Raw genomic sequence first — 20,819 nt, 5'->3', positions numbered from 1 at the left:
CCACCCCCTCTGCTCTTCCCGGAGCCATCTAGTGTTCTATCCGCCCGGAGTGTGTGGCGTCCCGCTAGCTCAATAGCGGTGTCCGGTATTCCGCTGTTTAACCAGGTTTCAGTGAAGATTAGGACGTTACAGTTCAAAAGTTTCTTACTGTGTGTAATGCTGAGTCGAATCTCCTCCATTTTGTTCACTAGCGATCGTACATTGGCAAGGAAAATGCTGGGTAAAGAGAGCCGGTAAGGAGTTAGCCTTAGCTTAGCTCTTAGACCTCCACGCCTACCCCGTCTTTGTTTACGATCACAGCGCCGCCCGAATTTAAAGAGTTCCGTTTGAAATGAAGAGCTGTTTGGGAGCTGAAAGAGCCGACTCTTATTACTGAGCTGAGCCAAATGATTTGGTTCTCTAAAAAGAGTCCTCCTGTGGGTTTAGTGTTCGCAACATCAGAATTTATTCAGCAAATGCGTTTACATCTCCCATTATTTGCATTAACTTGTTTTCATACTAGTCAAAAACCACCTCAAACGAGTATAAAAACTTTTTTTTAGAATTTTGTTTCTATTTTTTTGCATTTCCTTCACTCATCTGATGCGATATTTCAAAATACCTCAACACAGATAGAACCATAGCTAATAAGGACTGATTAGCCAGGGTCAGCGTGAAAGATGCCCGGGATTGTTGACAGAATTATATATATTTATATTATGTGTGTGTGTGTGTGTGTGTGTGTGTGTGTGTGTGTGTGTGTGTGTGTGTGTGTGTGTCCCCGCTTGACATATTTTCCCATTCAAAATTCCTGTTTGTGATTTTTACATTTCTGCTCTCAACAGAGGCAAATGTAGATTCAGAAAGAGCTACTCAAATGACTGAGTGGCTTAAAAATAATATCTGGCCACTAAGTCAGGTTGAGCAATACATGAAGGAGACGTCTATCCATAGGGCCAAATGGATTCGTGACAATGGAACCAAGACAATCATGGAAATATTCAAGGAGTATCCACGTCTCCTCGACACTCCAGGCATGGTGGGTTTAAATTTAAGAAATTAAAACATTGGCTCAGTATTTTCTTTTTTGTTTTACAACTTTTTTTGCCATGTTGGCCTTTGTTTTGTATTTTTTAGATATCCCAGGATTTCTTAATTTTGAATCCAGACTCCGCTTCAAAACTCACCGAAAATTTGGTACCTGTGTTTAAGGATAAGATTCTGCAGTTTGCCAGCAGAGAGAAACAAACTCTTGATCTACTTTCCAGTGTAGACTTGATGTCCGCAGGTAATGGGTATTATTGTTACAAATAAATAATTCAGTCATTCTTAAAAAAGGAGAGATTTTCCCTGTTTACAGTTACTGTTAGTCATGACAATTTTCATTTTGTTAACTATTTCTTTGTAACACAATTTAATAAATGAATGTCATACATCCAGATTTATTGCAGTCAAATTTTATTGCAGTTTTATGAATACTTTTTTTTTTTTTAATTGAGTAATGTGAAATTTTTTTTCATTGTATTCTAAAGAGACGCAGAGTGATGTTGCCTTGCAAGTACTTCCTGTAGTCCTTCCAACATCCGTGTACAAGATTGGAAGGAAAACGTTTAAACCAACATTCATTGAAACCCGGAAGGCCTTCATAGACATACAGCCTGTAAGTTAACAGCCATTGCTAAAACTACATGGTTTAAGTATTTACAATATATTGTATGGACCCTTTTCACAGACTGACACATTTTACAATTATCAATGTCAGAAATCTAGTAATGTTTTTAATTTAATTTGAGTGAAAAAATACATTTAGTGTCACCCAAAAATGAAAATTGTCATCAATTACGAAAAATAAAATGAATAAATTCCAAACCTTAAAGACTTTTGTTCATCTTTGGAATGGGATAAAGATATTTCTAATGAAATGTGAGTTTTCTGTCCCTCTAGTGACAGTTTATACAACCCCAAATCAGAAAAAGTTGGGACAGTATGGAAAACGCCAAAAAAAAAAAAGAAGTGATTTCTAAATTTACGTTGACTTGTATTTCATTGCAGACAAAATGAACACAAAATATTTCATGTTTTGTCTGGTCAACTTCATGTCATTTGTAAATATGCATCCAATGAAGTTGACCAGACAAAACATGAAATATTTTGTGTTCATTTTGTCTGCAATGAAATAGTCAAAGTCAAAGTAAATATAGAAATCACTTCTTTTTTTCTTTTTTTTTGCGTTTTCCATACTGTCCCAACTTTTTCTGATTTGGGGTTGTACAATTACCACTTTGACGCTACAAAAAGTTAATAAAGATTGTAAAACTAATTCATATGAATCTAATGTATTCCAAATTTTCTGAAGAGACTTGATCGCTTTATATGATGAACAGATTTAATTTAAGTATTTCTTTTTGGGTGAACTAACCCTTTAAGGCCATGACACACCAAGCCAACATTAAAAAACTAGTGACATCAAACGGTAAATGTGTTGTTGCCATGAGTCATCTGCATCTGGGCCAAAAAGTTGGACAACAGGGGTCCGACTAGTGCTAACATTGGCCGATGGTCGGCTTGGTGTGTCATACCCTTTACTGTTCCTAAAGGTATTTACATTAGTTTGACCTTTTTTGCGTTCTAAATTGATGCCAATCCCCTAAATCCCCCCCCCCCCCTTCTCTATTTTTTTTCTTTTCTTTTCAGATTGGGACCAATATGGCTGAGTACCTGTGCTCAAAAGACTCAAAAGAATTTCCACATGTTCTCATGCTTGGAGACAACCAATGCTTTCAAGCCTTTGCAATTATCAACGGAGAGGCACTCGAGCAAAATACATTGCTTGCTGCAGTTGATGTTTGCTTTAAGGCATTCTATGTATTTGACATAGACTACCCGAAACAGTGTTCCACAGTGTGGCAGTTTTTACAAACTGTAGTTTATGGACTTTCCGGGGATGAAACCCCAACAATGAGAGTTTTGCGAGCCTTCATTTTTGCTGACAAACAGTAATTCTCACATGATGTTATGCTCAAGATGTTGATGTAAATGCTTTGAAATGTTTTAAGATTTCAAATTCACGTTCTTCAAAAGGTTAATTTTTCTGACTCATTTTTGCTCTGTTTTTGTTATTACTGTCTGAGACCTTTCCTCTTTGCTGTTCTTTTTATATTTACTACTACTTCTAAATACTTGTAGTTTTCTTCTATAGTACAATTACACTACAATTGATTACTGAGTATTTCGCTCACATGATGTATGCTCAAGATGTTGATGTAAATTTGAGATTTCAAATTTTCTTCAAAAGGTTCATTTTTCTGACTCCTTTTTGATGACAGTTTTTGTTATTACTGTCTGAGACCTTTCCTCTTTGCTGTTCTTTTTATATTTACTACTTCTAAATACTTGTACTTTTCTTCTACAGTACAATTACACTACAATTGATTACTGAGTATTTCGCTCACATGATGTATGCTCAAGATGTTGATGTAAATGCTTTGAGATTTCAAATTTTCTTCAAAAGGTTCATTTTTCTGACTCATTTTTGATGACAGTTTTTGTACTGTCTGAGACCTTTCCTCTTTGCTGTTCTTTTTATATTTACTACTTCTAAATACTTGTACTTTTCTTCTACAGTACAATTACATTACAATTGATTCTGAGTATTTCGCTCACATGATATCTTGTGTGCAAGATGTTGATGTAAATGAAATGTTTTTAGATTTCACTTCATATTTTCTTCGTTATTTCAAGTCTCATTGAATTTTGTCAATGGGTAGGGAGTGATGGGAAATTTAAAAAAATGTATTCACAAATGGACAATTTTACTTGATTAACGTCACGCCTCTCTTCATCAGACTCCACTGGCTGCCAATAGCCGCTCGCATCAAATTCAAGGCACTGGTGCTCGCCTTCAAAGCAACCACTGGCTCTGCACCAATTTACCTTAACTCACTTGTTCAAACATACACACCCTCCAGGAGTTTGCGTTCTACCAGTGAACGACGCCTTGTGGTGCCATACCAGAGAGGCATGAAATCACTGTCACGGACCTTTTCCTGGACTGCCCCCACCTGGTGGAATGACCTGCCTATCTCAATTCGAGCAGCCGAGTCTGTAGCCATTTTCAAAAAACATCTAAAGACGCATCTCTTCCAGCAGCACCTGACCAATCAAGAATAGCACTTAACATTCTATTCATTTTTCTGTCTGTCTAATTTATTAAAAAAAAAAAAAAAAAATCCTGTGTGTTCTGTGTTAGATTAACTGAGACTTGTTACAGCACTTGCATACTGTAGCCCCTGACTGTTGTAGTTGCTTCTATTGCTCTCATTTGTAAGTCGCTTTGGATAAAAGCGTCTGCTAAATGACTAAATGTAAATGTGATGTAAATTAATAAAAATATGAAATTTTATTTTTGTTTTCTGAAGTCTGTATTGCTGTAGATGTTATTTTAGTCGTTTTAATTACTAAAATTTCTAGTTTAAACTTCCAACCCATTTTGGGTTACATCAACCCAGCAGTGTAGTAATTTTTAACCCATAATTGGGTTAAAATAACAACCCAGCATGCTGGGTTAAAACAACCCAGCGCTGGGTACGTCCCTTTTTGACCCAGCGCTGGGTTGCCAAAACAACCCAATTTGGGTTGATTTTAACCCAGCAGTTTTTAGAGTGCAGATGGACTGGCTTAACCGACCATCTGCTAGCTGTCTCACAGAAGTCGGATAAATCCCAACACATAGAGCCTCTTTCTCCTAGATATCATCACATAGAGACTGTTGCTAAGTTTCCATCCACTTTTTCCACTGTTTTGTTATCAACAAAGTGAATATGCCTTAAAAAAAAAGTGCGCACTTTGCTGTTTCCGGCCAATTGGCCTTTTACCGATAAAATGGTGTGTGTCATGACACATCCCTAAAAACATGCACTGTTGCATAAATTTTGCGTTAATCGCAAATTATATTGTATCTTCACGCCCCAAATATTAGTAAAATGCAGTGTAATGAGAACATTGCAATTCGGCAGTTTACTGCTAACTATTTTCATGAATAATAGGCCTATTGTTAAATGAAGAAATATGAATCCCTCCATGCAAAGTTCACAGGTCTGTACTCTGTGAAAGAGAAACTTAGTGAAACAAACTATGTTAAAGCGATTTGTTTGTGACTCTAAGCCTGATTCCCAGTGTAACCTTGTAACTAAACCCTTGCCGGTTGCTGTAGCAGTTGCCAGTATATATAGATGTTTCGAAACACTGCTCCGAACTGTGATTCGAAACACCCATGTCACGTGACTATGGCTAAATGAACCTAATTCCCCACAGTAAATTAGGTTTACTATAAACCTAATTCCCCACAGTTTAAAAGTGTTTAAAAGTTAATCCATCTTCACCTCGTGGGTTTTTGTGAGAGGAGAGAGATTTTGTGATAGCAGTCATTTTCCCTCATTTGTAAGGCTGGAGAAATTATATGTAAAAAAAAAAGAAGAAGTCGGCAAAGTCCTTCAACAGCAGAGCAAATAATATTTTTGAATAAAAATGTTATGTAACAAATGTGACACATTGTGGCTTTATTTATTTTTATTAATAAATTTTATCAGTCATTAATCATTTATAATGACCAAAAAACCCTATAGTTATCCACAATGAGGAGGCTACAGGTTAAAAAACAAGATCATGTAGTTGTCAGACAGATGTAATTTTTTTTTTTTACATGGATCATTGTAAAGGTTATTTCAGATCAACACATGCAAGCGACCACTAGGTGTCGCCGTAGAGACGGGTGTTGGACTGATTCGAAGCTTCGTAAAGGGTGTTCATTTATTAATTTCATACTTGTTTTTTATATTATGTTATTGTAATTATTTGATGTATAATCTTTGTTCACGGACTGTGATGGCTGAATGTTTGTAAATTGAATTCTGTAATAAAAAATTAATTAAAAAAAGATTAAGGATGCTTTGTTTAGTTTGAACGTGCTGCGAGTAGGAAGAATTTTTAATTATTTCATGCTAAGTTGCCCCCTTTTCATGCATTTTTTTGAAACATTGTTCCAATAAAACAATTCATCATCATGAAGCAAACGGTCTGACATTACTGAAGTAAATCAAAAGCTTTATTTTGAGTTTTTGTCCACTATATGCTCACGATCCCCTTATAATGTATATTCAGCAGAGCTTACATCTCTCTCTGCTGACTCTCATACAACGCTGATGAACTGCACTAGAACCAGCTTTTGCTCTTGTTTGTCCCAATTTTGTCTGTAGTCTACTGGGCCCAGTGAAGGGAAATCTTGAGTGACCATGAACCTGCTCTCAGCGTGATTACACACACACACACACACACACACACACACACACACACACACACACACACACACACACACACACACACACACACACACACACTCACTCACAGCCGCTGAGTGAGTGAGTGAGTGAGTGAGTTCAGTTCAGCGATTATCAGAGGTGATGTCCTGTAGTCTCTGCAGGGGTTCCCTTCAGGGGGAGCAGGGCCTTCCCTTCTCCTCGTCTGCATAGATGGAGAGCAGCAGCGGTGACGGCTTGAACACACTTCTGCTGCTGCTCGCTCTCTCTCTCTCTCTCTCTCTCTCTCTCTCTCTCTCTCTCTCTCTCTCTCTCTCTCTCTCTCTCTCACACTGACATACAGAAATGATAGTAGGACACGGATAACACTTTGGGTGCGTCGATCAGGGTATATTCTGGCAAACCGCTTGCCAATCACGTGTAGCAATAGGCCAGGGGTGTCCAAACTTTTTAAAAAGGGTTTTCAATGTTGTGGACAGGGTTCCTTTTCCATATATATATGTATATACTGTATATAAAACATGTTTTGTTTCTTGGAAACGCTGACAGTAGACAGAGTAATAGCTTGTGATAGGACACAGATATTTTATAGATATAAAATTTTCATCAAACAAAAAGTTTTAATGAGTGAAATTTAAATATTTTTACTGACCCAGACAGCAAAATGTATTTGGGCCAGGTCTTCATTAGCATTTGGCCCCGGGCTCATTCTTTCCACCGGCCCAATACCGGAACCGGTTGGAATTACGGATCAGAGACAGAACTGGCCCAGTACAGTTATTAATGCCATGACGGGTGGCCCAGATCAGCGACTCATATTTTACATTTTACATCTGGTCTGTGGGCTATCAGACAATTAAGGCCTAAACACCCACACAATTTGTAATTTTCTAAATATTTTTTTATTTTAAAAAGGCAAAAGAGAACACTATGAACAACGATCTGTAGACCAGGGGCCCGTTCTTCGTACCTCGCTTAATACATCTAAGATGATTTGTCAGATCCCAAATCTTTTAATCGTGATAACTGATCTCTGGCTAATTTGGTTCTTCAAACGAATTTGCGGATTGGATTAAAATATCTGGATTAAATGATCTAAGATCACTGCGCGTTCTTTTTTCCCCTGAAGAGGGCAGATGCATCGATACTCGAAACCACGATCAGCAATGCAGCGATTGGCTGGCGTCAAGACAGCAACGTAATGACATCATATAATTAAAAAAGCCACCTGGCAAAAAACTTGACAAATTACACAAAAAAAACCCACGAATTTCTGAACCTTTATAAGGAAACAGATATTATATATCTGTAATATATAATTAATATATATATATATTTATATTCACGATTTTATACAGTATTTGTACACCCTTTACATTTTTATTTCAATGTTGTAATTTAATTTTTAATTCAATTTGAAGCAGATTTGTAACGTGACAGTATTTAAGTTTCTTATGGGTCAAGATCAAATTAACTGCATCTCCTGCGCTGCATCAAGCCATCCCATAATATCCGTGATCACTTAATGCACGGCTCAGAGTAACTGTACAACATGTGTGTAAACCAATAAAAACAAAATTATATAAAGTAATTATTCCATCACAAATAAATCGCTCAATCAAGTGGCTGTCTATAGTATTATACACAACATTATACATTCTCATATAAATATACAATATAACATTTTTATATTATTATTTAAAATTATTATTATTGCCCCTGGTTCAGTAAAGAACTCTTGTAATAAAGTAGCAGTGGCTGGGACAGATTTTAATTATCACCTCAAGATGCAATCTAATCCTGTTTACATGAAATGAGCTGCTCGCGAGCAGGTTTAAGCTTACGGACCTGTTACTATGACAGCAAGTCCAGGATGAGCTTCGAAGAACCAAACAATCCAAGATCATGTCAAATCGTCAACAATCAAATCCAGCTAACTGAGTTAGCGACGTACGAAGAACGGGCCCCTGATTAACAAAAAAAAAACACAAAACACATCCTTAATACAATCAAGTGAGAAAATTAAAGATAAATGTTAATTACTCAAATTACACAAAAATACAAAACCAAGTAAAAACTAATATGAACACAATATTAACACAGATTGTATTCATTCGTTGGGTGTGATCGGGCACGGCCGCCTCGGGGTCGCAGGCCAGATTGAACCCTCTGATGGCGTAAGGATTCATCTCTGTGTCTGTGGCTTTCTCAGACATGCGGCTCTTCCTCACTGCTCCTGTAAGACGCACACAAAGCAAAGAAACAAAGAGTAAATATTAGATTCAATATTCAAAGACTCTTTATTACATGACTTTATAGTAAAATGCTTGCACAATTCAATAATAATAAATGTGACTAAAGTGGTGTGGAGTCAATGAATGAGAGAGTGGTGATTAAGTCAAGACTGAGTGAAAGGCATCTATTATAATACTTACGAGCTATAATGGTCTTGTTGCCATCTTGTTGTTCATCCCTTTCCAATGTATTGATTCGGCTCCACTGTCTGCAAAAATGTGTGCCAAAATGTTAAAAATGATGTGCTTGGTATCTCTTCCCCCAATGTAGGCCAGCATCCCCACCTGTGGAAACAAGAGACTATATTAGTGAGAAGTAAGAGATTGATAAATGACAGAGAGGTGTGGGCAACATAGCAAAGAGTGTGGGACATATCTCATGTCATGAATTACACCTTGAGGGAATAAGCTTAATGGGATAGGCTAAAATGTGTTAGCTGTAAACCTGTACCATCTAAATCCCATTCATTCCAATGGCAAAATGTACTTTGAAGGCAAATATATTAAATTGCCCAATGTCACGATACGATACGGATCACAATACTAAAGTCACGATACAATACGTATCATCATATTATGGAAGCATATGTGTAGCAATATTCAATTGGACCCACTTTATATTAGGTGGCCTTAACTACTATGTACTAACATTTTAAATAATAATTTGATATATTGCACTTATTGTGTATATACATGTTTTTACATTGTACTTACATTTAAAAAAAAAAAAATACCTGCATGTAATTACGTCTGTAATTAATTTCTGTAGTTACATTTGTTTTTACACAGTTGACACTTCCCTCACACCAAACCCTACGCTTAAACTTACCCATACCACCACACCTGTCCATTAAGCCCCGGGTATACTTCACTTACCGCGCCCGGACGCGTTACGCGCGCAGCCCTGTCCGCGCGTCTTTCAAAGTATACTACAACACGGAAGCGCGGATGATCGCGTTCGACACATGCGCAGTAAAAAAAAGTCTATGCTCTACCAGACATCGGAGGGCAGCACTGAGTACTGTCATCAACGGGACATTCACTGGGCATGATCGGAGAAGAATTGTAGTGCATCCACCATTGCAACATAGTTTGGAAGAAACACTGAAGAATAAAAAATTCTCTCTTTTTTTCAAGCGTGTTGTTTTTAAACTGGTCTTTGCACACTCTTCTTCAACGGCTGAACACTGTGCTCAATACTGTGCGTATTGCCACCTAGTGGACTCTTCTGTACTGCTGGCGCATTCGCTGTTGCACGCGGACTGTCCGCGCGGTCTGAAAATTTGGGCTGCGCGCGGACGGGGTGTGCGGCCGGCCGCGAGCCCTCCGAGTGACGAAAATTACATCATGCGGGCGGTGCACGAACACGAACGGCTGAAGTATACCCGGGCCTTAACACTACCCGTATCCCACCTCAATATCAGCAAAGGGGTTTTGCAATACAATTTGAACACAGTAAGTACATTGTACTTATTTTTTGATGTAAGTACATAGTAGTTAAGGCCACCCTCATATAAAGTGGGGCCATTCAATTTGCAATGCAATATGTCAAGTCAAGTCCCCTTTATTTATATAGCGCTTTTTTTTTCTAATATGTAAAATAGCAATGCATTTCAGTATTTAAATTTACATTTTGCATACCGTGTGCAACATTTGGAGAAAAATGATCATTCAAATGGAATAATATAATTTACATTTACTATTTCCTACACTAGTTTTAACATATAATTGAAACAATGTGGAATCCGAGCCGATCAAATCTCCGCCCCTGTCAATCATCGCATCAAGGCGGGGCCAGGTGTTGAAACATGGCGGCAGCAGAGCTATTAGAGCGATGGGTTTACTGGCAGATGAAGTGGAGCAAGAACACAGAAATGATCACGCGCCTCTGTCAGTGACTGTTCTGTTACAGTACGTTATTAGAACCAGAGATATTTATGGTTAGAAGAACGTCTCGCCAAGGCCGTAACCATGTCTTGAACACTGGGGGAACCACATATTTGCATTTTTTATAAAGCATAAAGAAACAGAACAGTGAACGAAATTCTAGGTCTTATTCTAGTTGGGAAATAATCCTTTTGGGACTATTTGCAAACAATATTTGCACCAAATATATTATTAGTCCTGAGATTCTTCGCATTAGTGAATAAATACATACCGGTAGATCTGCTGTTAACATTTGAGTTCCCTAGTGGTCTGGTGGTAGAGGTTTTGTAAACCGTGTCAAAGGTTTCAGGCTCTAATCCGCTCTCATAAAGATGTTCATCAATGATTGTATATTAAGAGCAGGGACACGCTTGTGTGAATGTTGTTTTGTGATTTCACTGAAAGAATAGAGTCTCTCTCCGCAACGACATTAAGTGATAGAATGACCGCTCGTCTGTGTGTGAAGACAGTGTGTAACTTTCACATATTAATGTTTTTTTTTTTTTTTTTTATGTAAACAAAAAGAGGCAGGGTTGTGTTTTATATTTAGTTTTATATAAATATACATACAGTGAAGATAATCAATATGCATTGCTTGAACCACATTTGTGTGGCTATTAATGTTTCATATTTTTTTAATGAAAATGAAAAGAGTCAGAGTGGTGTTTTATGACATATTTCGTTTTATTGTAGCCTAAAATATTCATACAGGAGTGAGACCGAGCTGAGTGGCGCTATCAAGAACGCTGCTTTTCCATCAGCAGAGTACCAGACTTGTGTCCTCCCGTCCTCTGGAGTTCGTTCTCCTGAGTCAAACTTAGGCGCGAGAGAGGCGGAAGTACAGCTGAAAGCGGCCATCATCCAGACACAGCTCCTGCAGCGCCTTGATTTAGACGCGCGTCCAGTTCGGTGTGGACGTGTGAGTGGATTCAAAATGTTCTAAAAGAGCTAAGGGAGGAGGACTTTTAGACACTTATTCTGGTGTAACAAGTGTGATTGAAACTATTGGAGTTTCTAGCTAAATTTAAAGGGGCTATTATTTAAAGGTCCCATGGCATGAAATTTTCATTTTATGAGGTATTTCAACATTAATATGAGTTCCCCTAGCCTGAATATTGTCCCCAAGTGGATAGAAATGTTGATCGGTGTAAAACCGAGTTCTGGCTGTCTTTCTCTGCCTTTGAGAAAATGACAGCCCAGACGAGCCAATCCTGAAGTCTCCTGGTTTGACGTCCAAGCAGGAACGGTTACCTCCCTTTCCTCCGCCCAGAGAATCTGGCACGCCCATGCAAACGCTCGAGAGATCATTGCTTGTGAACGAGTGAACGCTGGCAGTTTCTCAGTGTTTGGATGTACAAATGAAAACAAGTCTTTCTTCAGTTCCTTCTGATCTGTGATCATTGATTTCTTATGTGTAGCTAATTATTTATTATTCGTGCACACACTGCGGCTTCTCTCTCTCCCGACAGAACGGTGTTTTCATGTTTTCTATCTTGTGAGTCAGTGTTTTTGTACGTCCTCGTCGCGTCTATCTGTTCTTAAATGTGCATACAGTCGGGAGTTTCTGCTTAACATCGGCAGACGGGCAGAGCCACATCTTTAGAGATAAACCTCACGCACGCCGAAGCTCGGCCTTCAACATCCCCGACCCCCAGTACTGCATCTGGCCCACAGCGGAGGCACCAAACGCGGCGTGAGATTAAGCAGAAGGGGGGTAAGCGTGAGGGTATCCGGCTAGGCTAGCCAGCTATCCCCACAATAAACTGTATTACATTCGATTACTGCTGTTGTGTCTTTGTTTGCGCTGTGTAACGTTACTCAATGCGCATCACTGACGCTTTTCATATGATTGGAACATATCTAGAAATAATGCTTTAATCAAACTTACTAACTCGTTCATCTCGCTGTAATGGTACATTGCATGTGTTACAAAGTTGGTAGAATAATGATGAAGACGGACTCGGCGTGACTGGAACTCGTGTTTATTCATAACTCTCAGATACAAACACAATAAACTCACGCTGACAGACAGCGCTCTCACAACTCAGTAGTTACTATAAATAACTTTGTTAGCAATCGCTCCGTCTCCGTGATGTCCGGTTCGCGAACGAATCATTCTTTTGAATCGGTTCTTTTTAGTGAACCGAACCAGTTCACCAAATAACACTGAATCGTTCTAAACGGTTCGCGTCTCGAGTCAGCGCTGATCCATAATTTACTAAAGTTACTAACTTTCTGACATGAGTGACAGCCCCTCCGACTAGAAATAAACTAATAACCTGAAGTATATGCTAGTAACTACAACAGTTCACCCTGAACTGAGACGTGCTGAGAACTGATGAGAAGTGAACTCAGGTCCATCCGTCTCTCTGGCAGCAGCTCGTGCCTCGTAGACCTCGTTAAACCACGCCCCCTCCGCTCATTTCAAATGCAAAGATGTCAGCCAATCACAACAGTGGGCGTTTTTACTGAAGTCTCACAGCAGACACGCCCCTTGAAACAGGGCAGTCAGCCACAGGGCAAACAGCAGTATAGAAAAAATGCCTTTTATTTCTAAATTATGACATTTTATGATGTAAAAATCATACTAACAATATAAGTGCACCTCAGGAAACACTATAAAATAATAGAAAAATGCCATGCCATGGGACCTTTAAGTGTTTGGGGAATCTTTTGGTTATTTATTTTTGCATATTCATTAATATTGTGTTTTAGGGGAAGCTTTTATATTTTATTTGCCAAATTATTTTATTCAATTAAACAAGGGCTTTGCCCTATTTGTTGGTTAAAATACAAATCATCTCTGGGTCTCATTATTTTGAAATAGTTTTATGTCAAAAGGTTTTACAACTCACTAGAAACGTATTAGGTGCACCATGGTATCCACCTGAACTACACCGAACCCAAGCACCCCCCATTCTCATTTAAGTAACACACAGAGTGGTTGTACGGGTGCCACACATGTTATTTTGTTATGTTCAATGTCATGTTTCCTGTTGTCATGTGATAGCATTGTGCCCTCATGTGATCCTGCCATGTGCTCCCTTGTCATGTGATCTATGTTTGTCATGAGGCTTGTTTGACTTCACTCAGCGGTGAAGCAGTGCATGCTGGTTAGAAATGTTGTCCGACTTGTGCTGCGAGAGCGATTCGAGAGCAGCCGGTTAATACAGCCGGTGCAGCAACACAGCTGTTCCACGATTGGCCAGATTCACCGCATGACAGCGATCACGTGCGTTTCGTGTTTATTCTAAAACCTTCAGTTCCACGAATGCTTGCAAATCAGTTTTTTATAACAGTAAAACCTCTTTTTATGTAATCGCGATGTTATATTGTCATGTTTATCAAAATAAAACTGATAAAAACGTAGACCCCACTTCATTGATAGTGTAGGCTTAAATGTTGAACTTTATTCTTGTACAAACACACGCTGAGTAAAGTATTACATGACAATAATGTCTCTGAAACATCTGTGTATTGCCAAATATTGCATTCATTTCACGTCAGCTGTGGTAAAGTATGCCGAAGCCGATGTCGAACACACCTATGTTCTGATCGGTTCATTGTTTGATCATTGTTCACAGGTGTCCCTTGTCTTTAGTACAGGTGTCCCTGTCATCAGTAGTCTGTGTATTCAAGCCCTCATGTGTGCCATGTGTCTTTGGCTCTGTCCACACAAACACAGGGATTTTCAAAACTGAACAGCCATACAGTGACCAAAAGAGATGTCTGGCCTAGGAAAATTGGCATCTTCACCTTTAGTTCAAATATTTGAACTAAAGGTGAAGATGCCAATTTAAAAAAAATAATAATTTATAAAAAAAGAAAGAAATATATATTATATATATATTATATATATGTGTGTGTGTGTGTGTGTGTGTGTGTGTGTGTGTGTGTGTGTGTGTGTGTGTGTGTGTGTGTGTGTGTGTGTGTGTGTGTGTGTGTGTGTTAAATGCAATGAAACATGAAATTGTGCAGACATTACTTTTGGCCAGGCTGTCATACAAAGAAATTACGAACGCATGTAAAAACAAGAGGACCAGTGAAATGTGTGCTTTTTTCCCTGAAACTTGTAGCTGTTGTTTGCTTTTTTTGCCAAAAGATTTGGTCAGATAAATACCTTCGCTTAGTTTAGTGTTTTATTCTTCCCAAATAAAACAAATAAAACACTTCGGTCGGTCACCGAAGCCCTGCAGATAGCTAAAGCTGAGTCCAAATCATCAGTCCTCGTCCTCCTTGATCTATCTGCTGCCTTTGACACGGTAAATCATCAAATTCTTCTGTCCACCCTCTAATCACTGGGCATCACAGGGACTCCGCTCCTTTGGTTTGAATCTTATCTCACAGGTAGGTCCTTCAAGGTTGCCTGGAGAGGAGAGGAATCCCAAGCGCATCAACTGACCACGGGGGTTCCTCAGGGCTCAGTGCTTGGACCTCTCCTTTCCTCCATTTACACTACTTCATTAGGTCCCATCATTCAGGCACATGGCTTCTCATATCACTGCTATGCTGATGACACTCAGCTCTACCTTTCATTCCAACCAGACGACCCCACAGTAGCTGCACGAATCTCCAGCTGTCTGGCTGACATCTCTGCATGGATGAGTAAACATCACCTACAGCTCAACCTGGCAAAGACTGAGTTCCTCATCTTTCCTCATCAGTCCCACTATGCAACATGACTTCACCATCCAGCTAGGTGCATCCCTGATCTCCCCTTCAAAATCAGTCAGAAATCTTGGAGTTACATTTGATGACCAGTTGTCCTTCAGAGATCACATTGCTAAGACAGCTCGCTCTTGCAGGTTTGCGCTCTACAACATCAGGAAGATCAGACCGTTCCTAACAGAGCACGCAACACAGCTTCTTGTCCAGGCCCTGGTTATTTCTAGACTTGACTACTGCAATGCGCTTCTGGCTGGACTCCCCTCTTGTGCGATCCAAAAACTTCGAATGATCCAGAATGCAGCAGCGCGTCTGGTCTTCAACGAGCCCAAAAGGACCCACGTCACACCACTCTTCATCTCACTGCACTGGCTATCACTCGCTGCTCGCATCAAGTTTAAGGCGCTGACGCTTGCTTACAGAACCACCATGCGCTCAGCTCCTGCATACTTTGACTCGATTCTACGTCGCCACACCCCCACCAGAAGCCTTCGTTCAGCTAAGGAGCGAAGGTTTGTGGTACCTTCACAGAGAGGCAAAAAATCCCTTTCCAGAACATTTTCATTCAACGTTCCCAGCTGGTGGAACGATCTGCCCACCGCCATCCGAAATGCTAATTCGTTGACAACATTCAAAAGTCAACTAAAAACTCATCTCTTCCATGAGCACTTAACCTCTTAAAAAAAAAAAACCTTTCCTTTCCTCTTTCTCCTCCTCTTTCCCGCCCTACTCTAGCCTGTTCTACACTGAGAAATGTACACGGACTAAGTATTTCAGGTACTTGTTGCGCTCACTCGACTCTTCACGACCATTCGCTTATTGTACCCCCAAGTTGTAAGTCGCTTTGGATAAAAGCGTCTGCTAAATGCATAAATGTAAATGTAAATATATTCTAAACATCTTCTTTTGTGTTCAACAGAAGAAAGAAATTCCTACAGGTTTGGAACAACTTGAGAGTGAGTAAATGATGACAGAATGGACATTTTTGGGTGAACTATTATGGAGGACCAAACCTGCTGAGATTAAAAACAAATAAATTAATGAATGAATAAGTAAATAAATAAATGTACAAATATGTAAATGAATAAATAGATACATAAATGTGATAATAGGAAAATAAATAACAGAATAAACCACTTAATAAAATATGATTCATTTTTAATCAAAATAAATTTTGTATTATCGTTCCCTTAATTTATAATTTTTTTTGCTTTTATACATTTAAAAAATATATTTAACCTTTTAATTCTTTGTTAATAAATTTTACTATTTATTATTTGACATTTATTCTTATATTTATTTATTTATGCATTCATTTCTTTTTAAATGTATTTATTCCCACATGTATTTATTTTTCTATTTGGTTCCAGCAGCTTCCTCCTCATTTCTATGTTGCACACGGAAAAGTACAAACAAATGGATCAATAAATAAATATAAAAATAAATGAATGCATAAATATAAAAATGTACTAACAAATAAATAAGTTTAAAAATAAATGTATAAAAGCAGAAAATAATAAATTAAGGGAAAGATAATACACAATTTAATATTGTTTTTTTACAATTGTTGTTTATTCTGTTATTTATTTTCCTATTATCACATTTATTTATCCATTTACATTTACGTATTTGTATATTTATTTTATTATTCATTTATTTATTCATTAATTAATGTATTTTTAATCTCTGCAGGTCTGGTCCTCCATAAACTAACCCTGCTCTGAGCGGCGTTATACATATGGCACCTGAAGGCAAAACCAAAAACTTTTTATAAAAAACATAATTTAGTAACAGTAGAGTAAGTAAAACAGATTAAAATATATTATTGTGAATAAGGACCCAAGAATAAAAATAAACATAAATATAACATTAAACACAATGAAAATAATCATTGTGTTGTAAAAATTAAATAGACGAATATAAGGATTGTAGCTCTTTCACAGCGACACACACACAGGCGAGTTCCTTAACACAGGCGTTTATTCCTTTGGCCAATCCGGTTCACGTCCTGAGAACTTCATGCACATGAAAACAGAACAAAATACAACAAACACAAAATGCCGCTTGTGGTGGTCGAGGCCAAGAACAGACAGGACAGGAAGTGATTTGAGTGATGATGGATATTATGGGATGGCTTGATGCAGGACATGCAGAGAACTTGATCTTGACCCTTAAAGGGTTAGTTCACCCAAAAATGAAAATTCTGTCATTAATGACTTACCCTCATGTCGTTCGACACCCGTCAGACCTCCGTTCATCTTCGGAACACAAATGGAGATATTTTAGTGTAAATCTGATGGCTCTGAAAGGCCTCCATTGGCACAATGCACGGTTCACTCTCAAGACCCTTAAAAGGTACTAAAGACGTCGTTACAAAGTCCATCTCACTACAGTGGTTCTAAAATAACTTTATGAATCGGCGAGAATAGTTTTTGTGCGCAAAAAAACCCCTAAAAAACGACTTATATAGTGATGACGATTTCAAAACACTGCCTCATGAAGTGTCGAAGCGTTATGAATCAGTGAGTCGAATCAGCAGTTTGGATCGCCAAATTTCAGGCGGTTTGACACGCGATCCGAATCATGATTCGACTCTCTGATTCATAACGCTTCGAAGCTTCATGAGGCAGTGTTTTGAAATCGTCATCACTATATAAGTCATTATTTATGTTTTTTTTGCGCACAAAAACTATTCTCGCCGATTCATAAAGTAATTGTAGAACCACTGTAGTGAGATGGACTTTGTAACGACGTCTTTAGTACCTTTTAAGGGTCTTGAGAGTGTAAAGTGCCATTGTGCCAATGGAGGCCTTTCAGAGCCATCAGATTTCAACTAAAATATCTTAATTTCTGTTCTGAAGATGAACGGAGGTCTGACGGGTGTCGAACGACATGAGGGTAAGTCATTAATGACAGAATTTTCATTTTTGGGTGAACTAACATTTTAAGAAACTTTAATGAATGCTGTCATGTAACAAATCTGCTACAAAAATAAAATAGTAAATGAGTTGCTACAACATTTAAATAAAAATGTAAAGCCTGTACAAATACTAGAAATCGTGAATATAAATAATTGGGAACCATGTTTTTTGTGTGTTTTTTTAAACAGTGTACATTTATTTATCTATCATTGTAACGGTTGATTATTTTTTCATATGGTTCACATCATTGTTAGCTTCATCTTTAGTAGATGAAGATGAAATAAAGTCTCAGGCAATGTTGTGGCCACTCCACCAGTGGACACGTCACACAGACACACAGGCTGCGTTCGAAACCGCATACTCATTGAGTAGGTCCTCATTTTCAATAAGTACTTAACGAGCTCTAAAAGAGTAGGTACTATATTGCCTGATCTCGTTAAGTATGAATGCGATCCGCACTTTATGCGCCATGTTGACGTTATCATGTGACCTACGACGTTATCTCAAGCGCAACAACTTGAAAGACGAGTGACAGGTTTAATTCATCGATCTATAAATATCTTAATATTGATTAAACTTGCTAATTTTGTGGGCTTGTTGAAGAAACAGCTGCCCATTTATTTTGTGATATTAACCCTACTAATCTGACCCAGTTTTATCCTTACCAAAACCCACAATCGTGATCTCTTAAATATGTTGTTAATTTCTTTATTTTATATGCAAAACATTTCATCCACAAGCAAAATTGGCCTAAATCTCCTTTATATTTTCCTTTTTCTTTTTAAATTTAACTCCTGTTTTATCCCTCAAGCTTATGAAATAAAATTTAATTGCATTATGATGAATTATTCAAAGATATCAAACCTTGTTATTGTTTTTTCTTTGTATATAATGTATGCAAACCCATGATATTTGTTTTATTATTAGGATTGTTAAAGATACAACCATGTAATTATAAAATAAAAGATAGGCCTATGAGTGACAGGTGCAGTAACAGCTCAAAGCATCAGTAACTCCACAGCCTGACCTGTGCGGTTTCCCTCAGAGTCTGCACAGAGACGTCTTTCAGCTGCTCGAGGATCTCACCTTTGGAGAAAACTGATGATTTTATACTCTTAAAATGTAAGTTCACTATTCAAAATTAAGATTACCCCAGAATGAATTGCATTGCTAGCCCACTAAAACACTTACAATAATAATAATAACAAATGCTGACCAATACTTAATTATTACTTTTTTTTTTTTTTACTGAAAATTATATTGTTTTAGTAAAACAAGCAAAATGCAACTTGTTGTCATATGACATAGCGATGCATGAATACACACTAGACAAATGCAGCTGATGTGAATACCAATTTTCAGTCAAGCAATGAATAAATGCATGAGTTAATAAAATATTTTATTTACTGACAACAATACGAAACATGAATTAATGAGTAAAAGAATGAATAAAAGTAAACATCACAAATGAATAAGTCACCATGAAACAAAGCTTTATTCAAACGTATTGTTCTAACAAACATAATCACACATTTACAGACGGTGAACCCCACATCTGCTGCCATCTCAACACAGCTTGATGAAGCAGTTGAGCACCGTGAACACCTTCACCTGTCCTAGCCGTCCATCATGTCCATCATGTCCCTCCATCATGTCCCTTCTGAACCCCACAACCTTGAAGCAAGAGTGTGAGAACATGTGCGGGACAATCTCTGACTGCTGATGTCTGCTCCAAACATCCGTCTGCCTGCTCTCCATCAGCATGACTACTTAAAACGTTTTGTTGTCAGCATCCCATTTCTTGCCATATTTGATTTAATATTTTTACAATTACATGCTATTTGTATTGTAGCTTTACAATACAAATAGTATTGTCGTGTAGTGGGCTAAACACTGAACTGATAAGCAGAAGGTTTCTGCTTGGATCTCCGCAGCCGTCACCACCAGTGTGTCCTTGAGCAAGGCTTATCCACAGAAGCTCTGCAGCAAATGCACAGACATCAAGAATCAAAAAAGTGCTGAAATAACTATGTTTGAAATTAAAATAAAATACAACTTAAGATTTAAATGTATGTTTTATTCATTTCTGTAGTATACTCAAAGCCTTTGATAACAGGCTTCCTTCATCACCCTCTCTCCAGTCTCCACCAGATAACACACACACACACACACACACACACACACACACACACACACACACACACACACACACACACACACACACACACACACACACACACACACACACACACGTGCTCTTCTGCCCCTGTAACATCAGACAACTTTCATGTTACCTGTATCTTAAACAACACCTTGATAAAAGCATACACGTTTATGTGCTCAATAGCCTTAAATGTTGAGGTAGTTGCTGATGTGTTAATGTTCCTCAATTCATCAACAGTACTAATGGACAAATAAAAAAAGATAACTTATGTTTAGTTACTTTATGTAGATCTATTAACATTACTGACGTTCATGTAAAGTAATGACAACAGGGAACTCTACATTATAGCACACACACACACACACACACACACACACACACACACACACACACACACATCACTCTGATCAGATGTCTATTTCATGCTGTGATGTCATCTGCAATACTTATCGAAAATGTTCCTGTCAGATGTTAAATAAACATTTAGTAAGCATCTTTATCTTGAAGTATATGGTTTATGTAAATCCACTTTGGAGACGTGTGTGTGTTACTGGAG

At 38.0% G+C, this 20,819-nt stretch overlaps 1 protein-coding gene across 1 annotated transcript in view; it reads left to right on the top strand.

The window, feature by feature from the left end:
* The window catches only part of LOC307127063 (uncharacterized protein), a 46,094-nt gene extending 41,733 nt beyond the window's left edge, over nt 1-4,361 (top strand). The window contains exons 8-11 of the mRNA XM_079818038.1: nt 825-1,018; nt 1,117-1,267; nt 1,512-1,639; nt 2,674-4,361. Coding sequence (XP_079674164.1) covers nt 825-1,018; nt 1,117-1,267; nt 1,512-1,639; nt 2,674-2,979 — 779 coding nt within the window. The 3' untranslated portion in view covers nt 2,980-4,361. The remainder of the gene's footprint in view (nt 1-824; nt 1,019-1,116; nt 1,268-1,511; nt 1,640-2,673) is intronic.
* Nucleotides 4,362-20,819: the final 16,458 nt, after the last annotated feature.

The sequence above is a fragment of the Gobio gobio genome (assembly GCF_949357685.1).
Source record: "Gobio gobio genome assembly, chromosome: 5".
Taxonomy (NCBI): domain Eukaryota; kingdom Metazoa; phylum Chordata; class Actinopteri; order Cypriniformes; family Gobionidae; genus Gobio; species Gobio gobio.
Note: the sequence above shows the minus strand (reverse complement) of the source record. Positions and strands in the feature narration are given on the sequence as shown.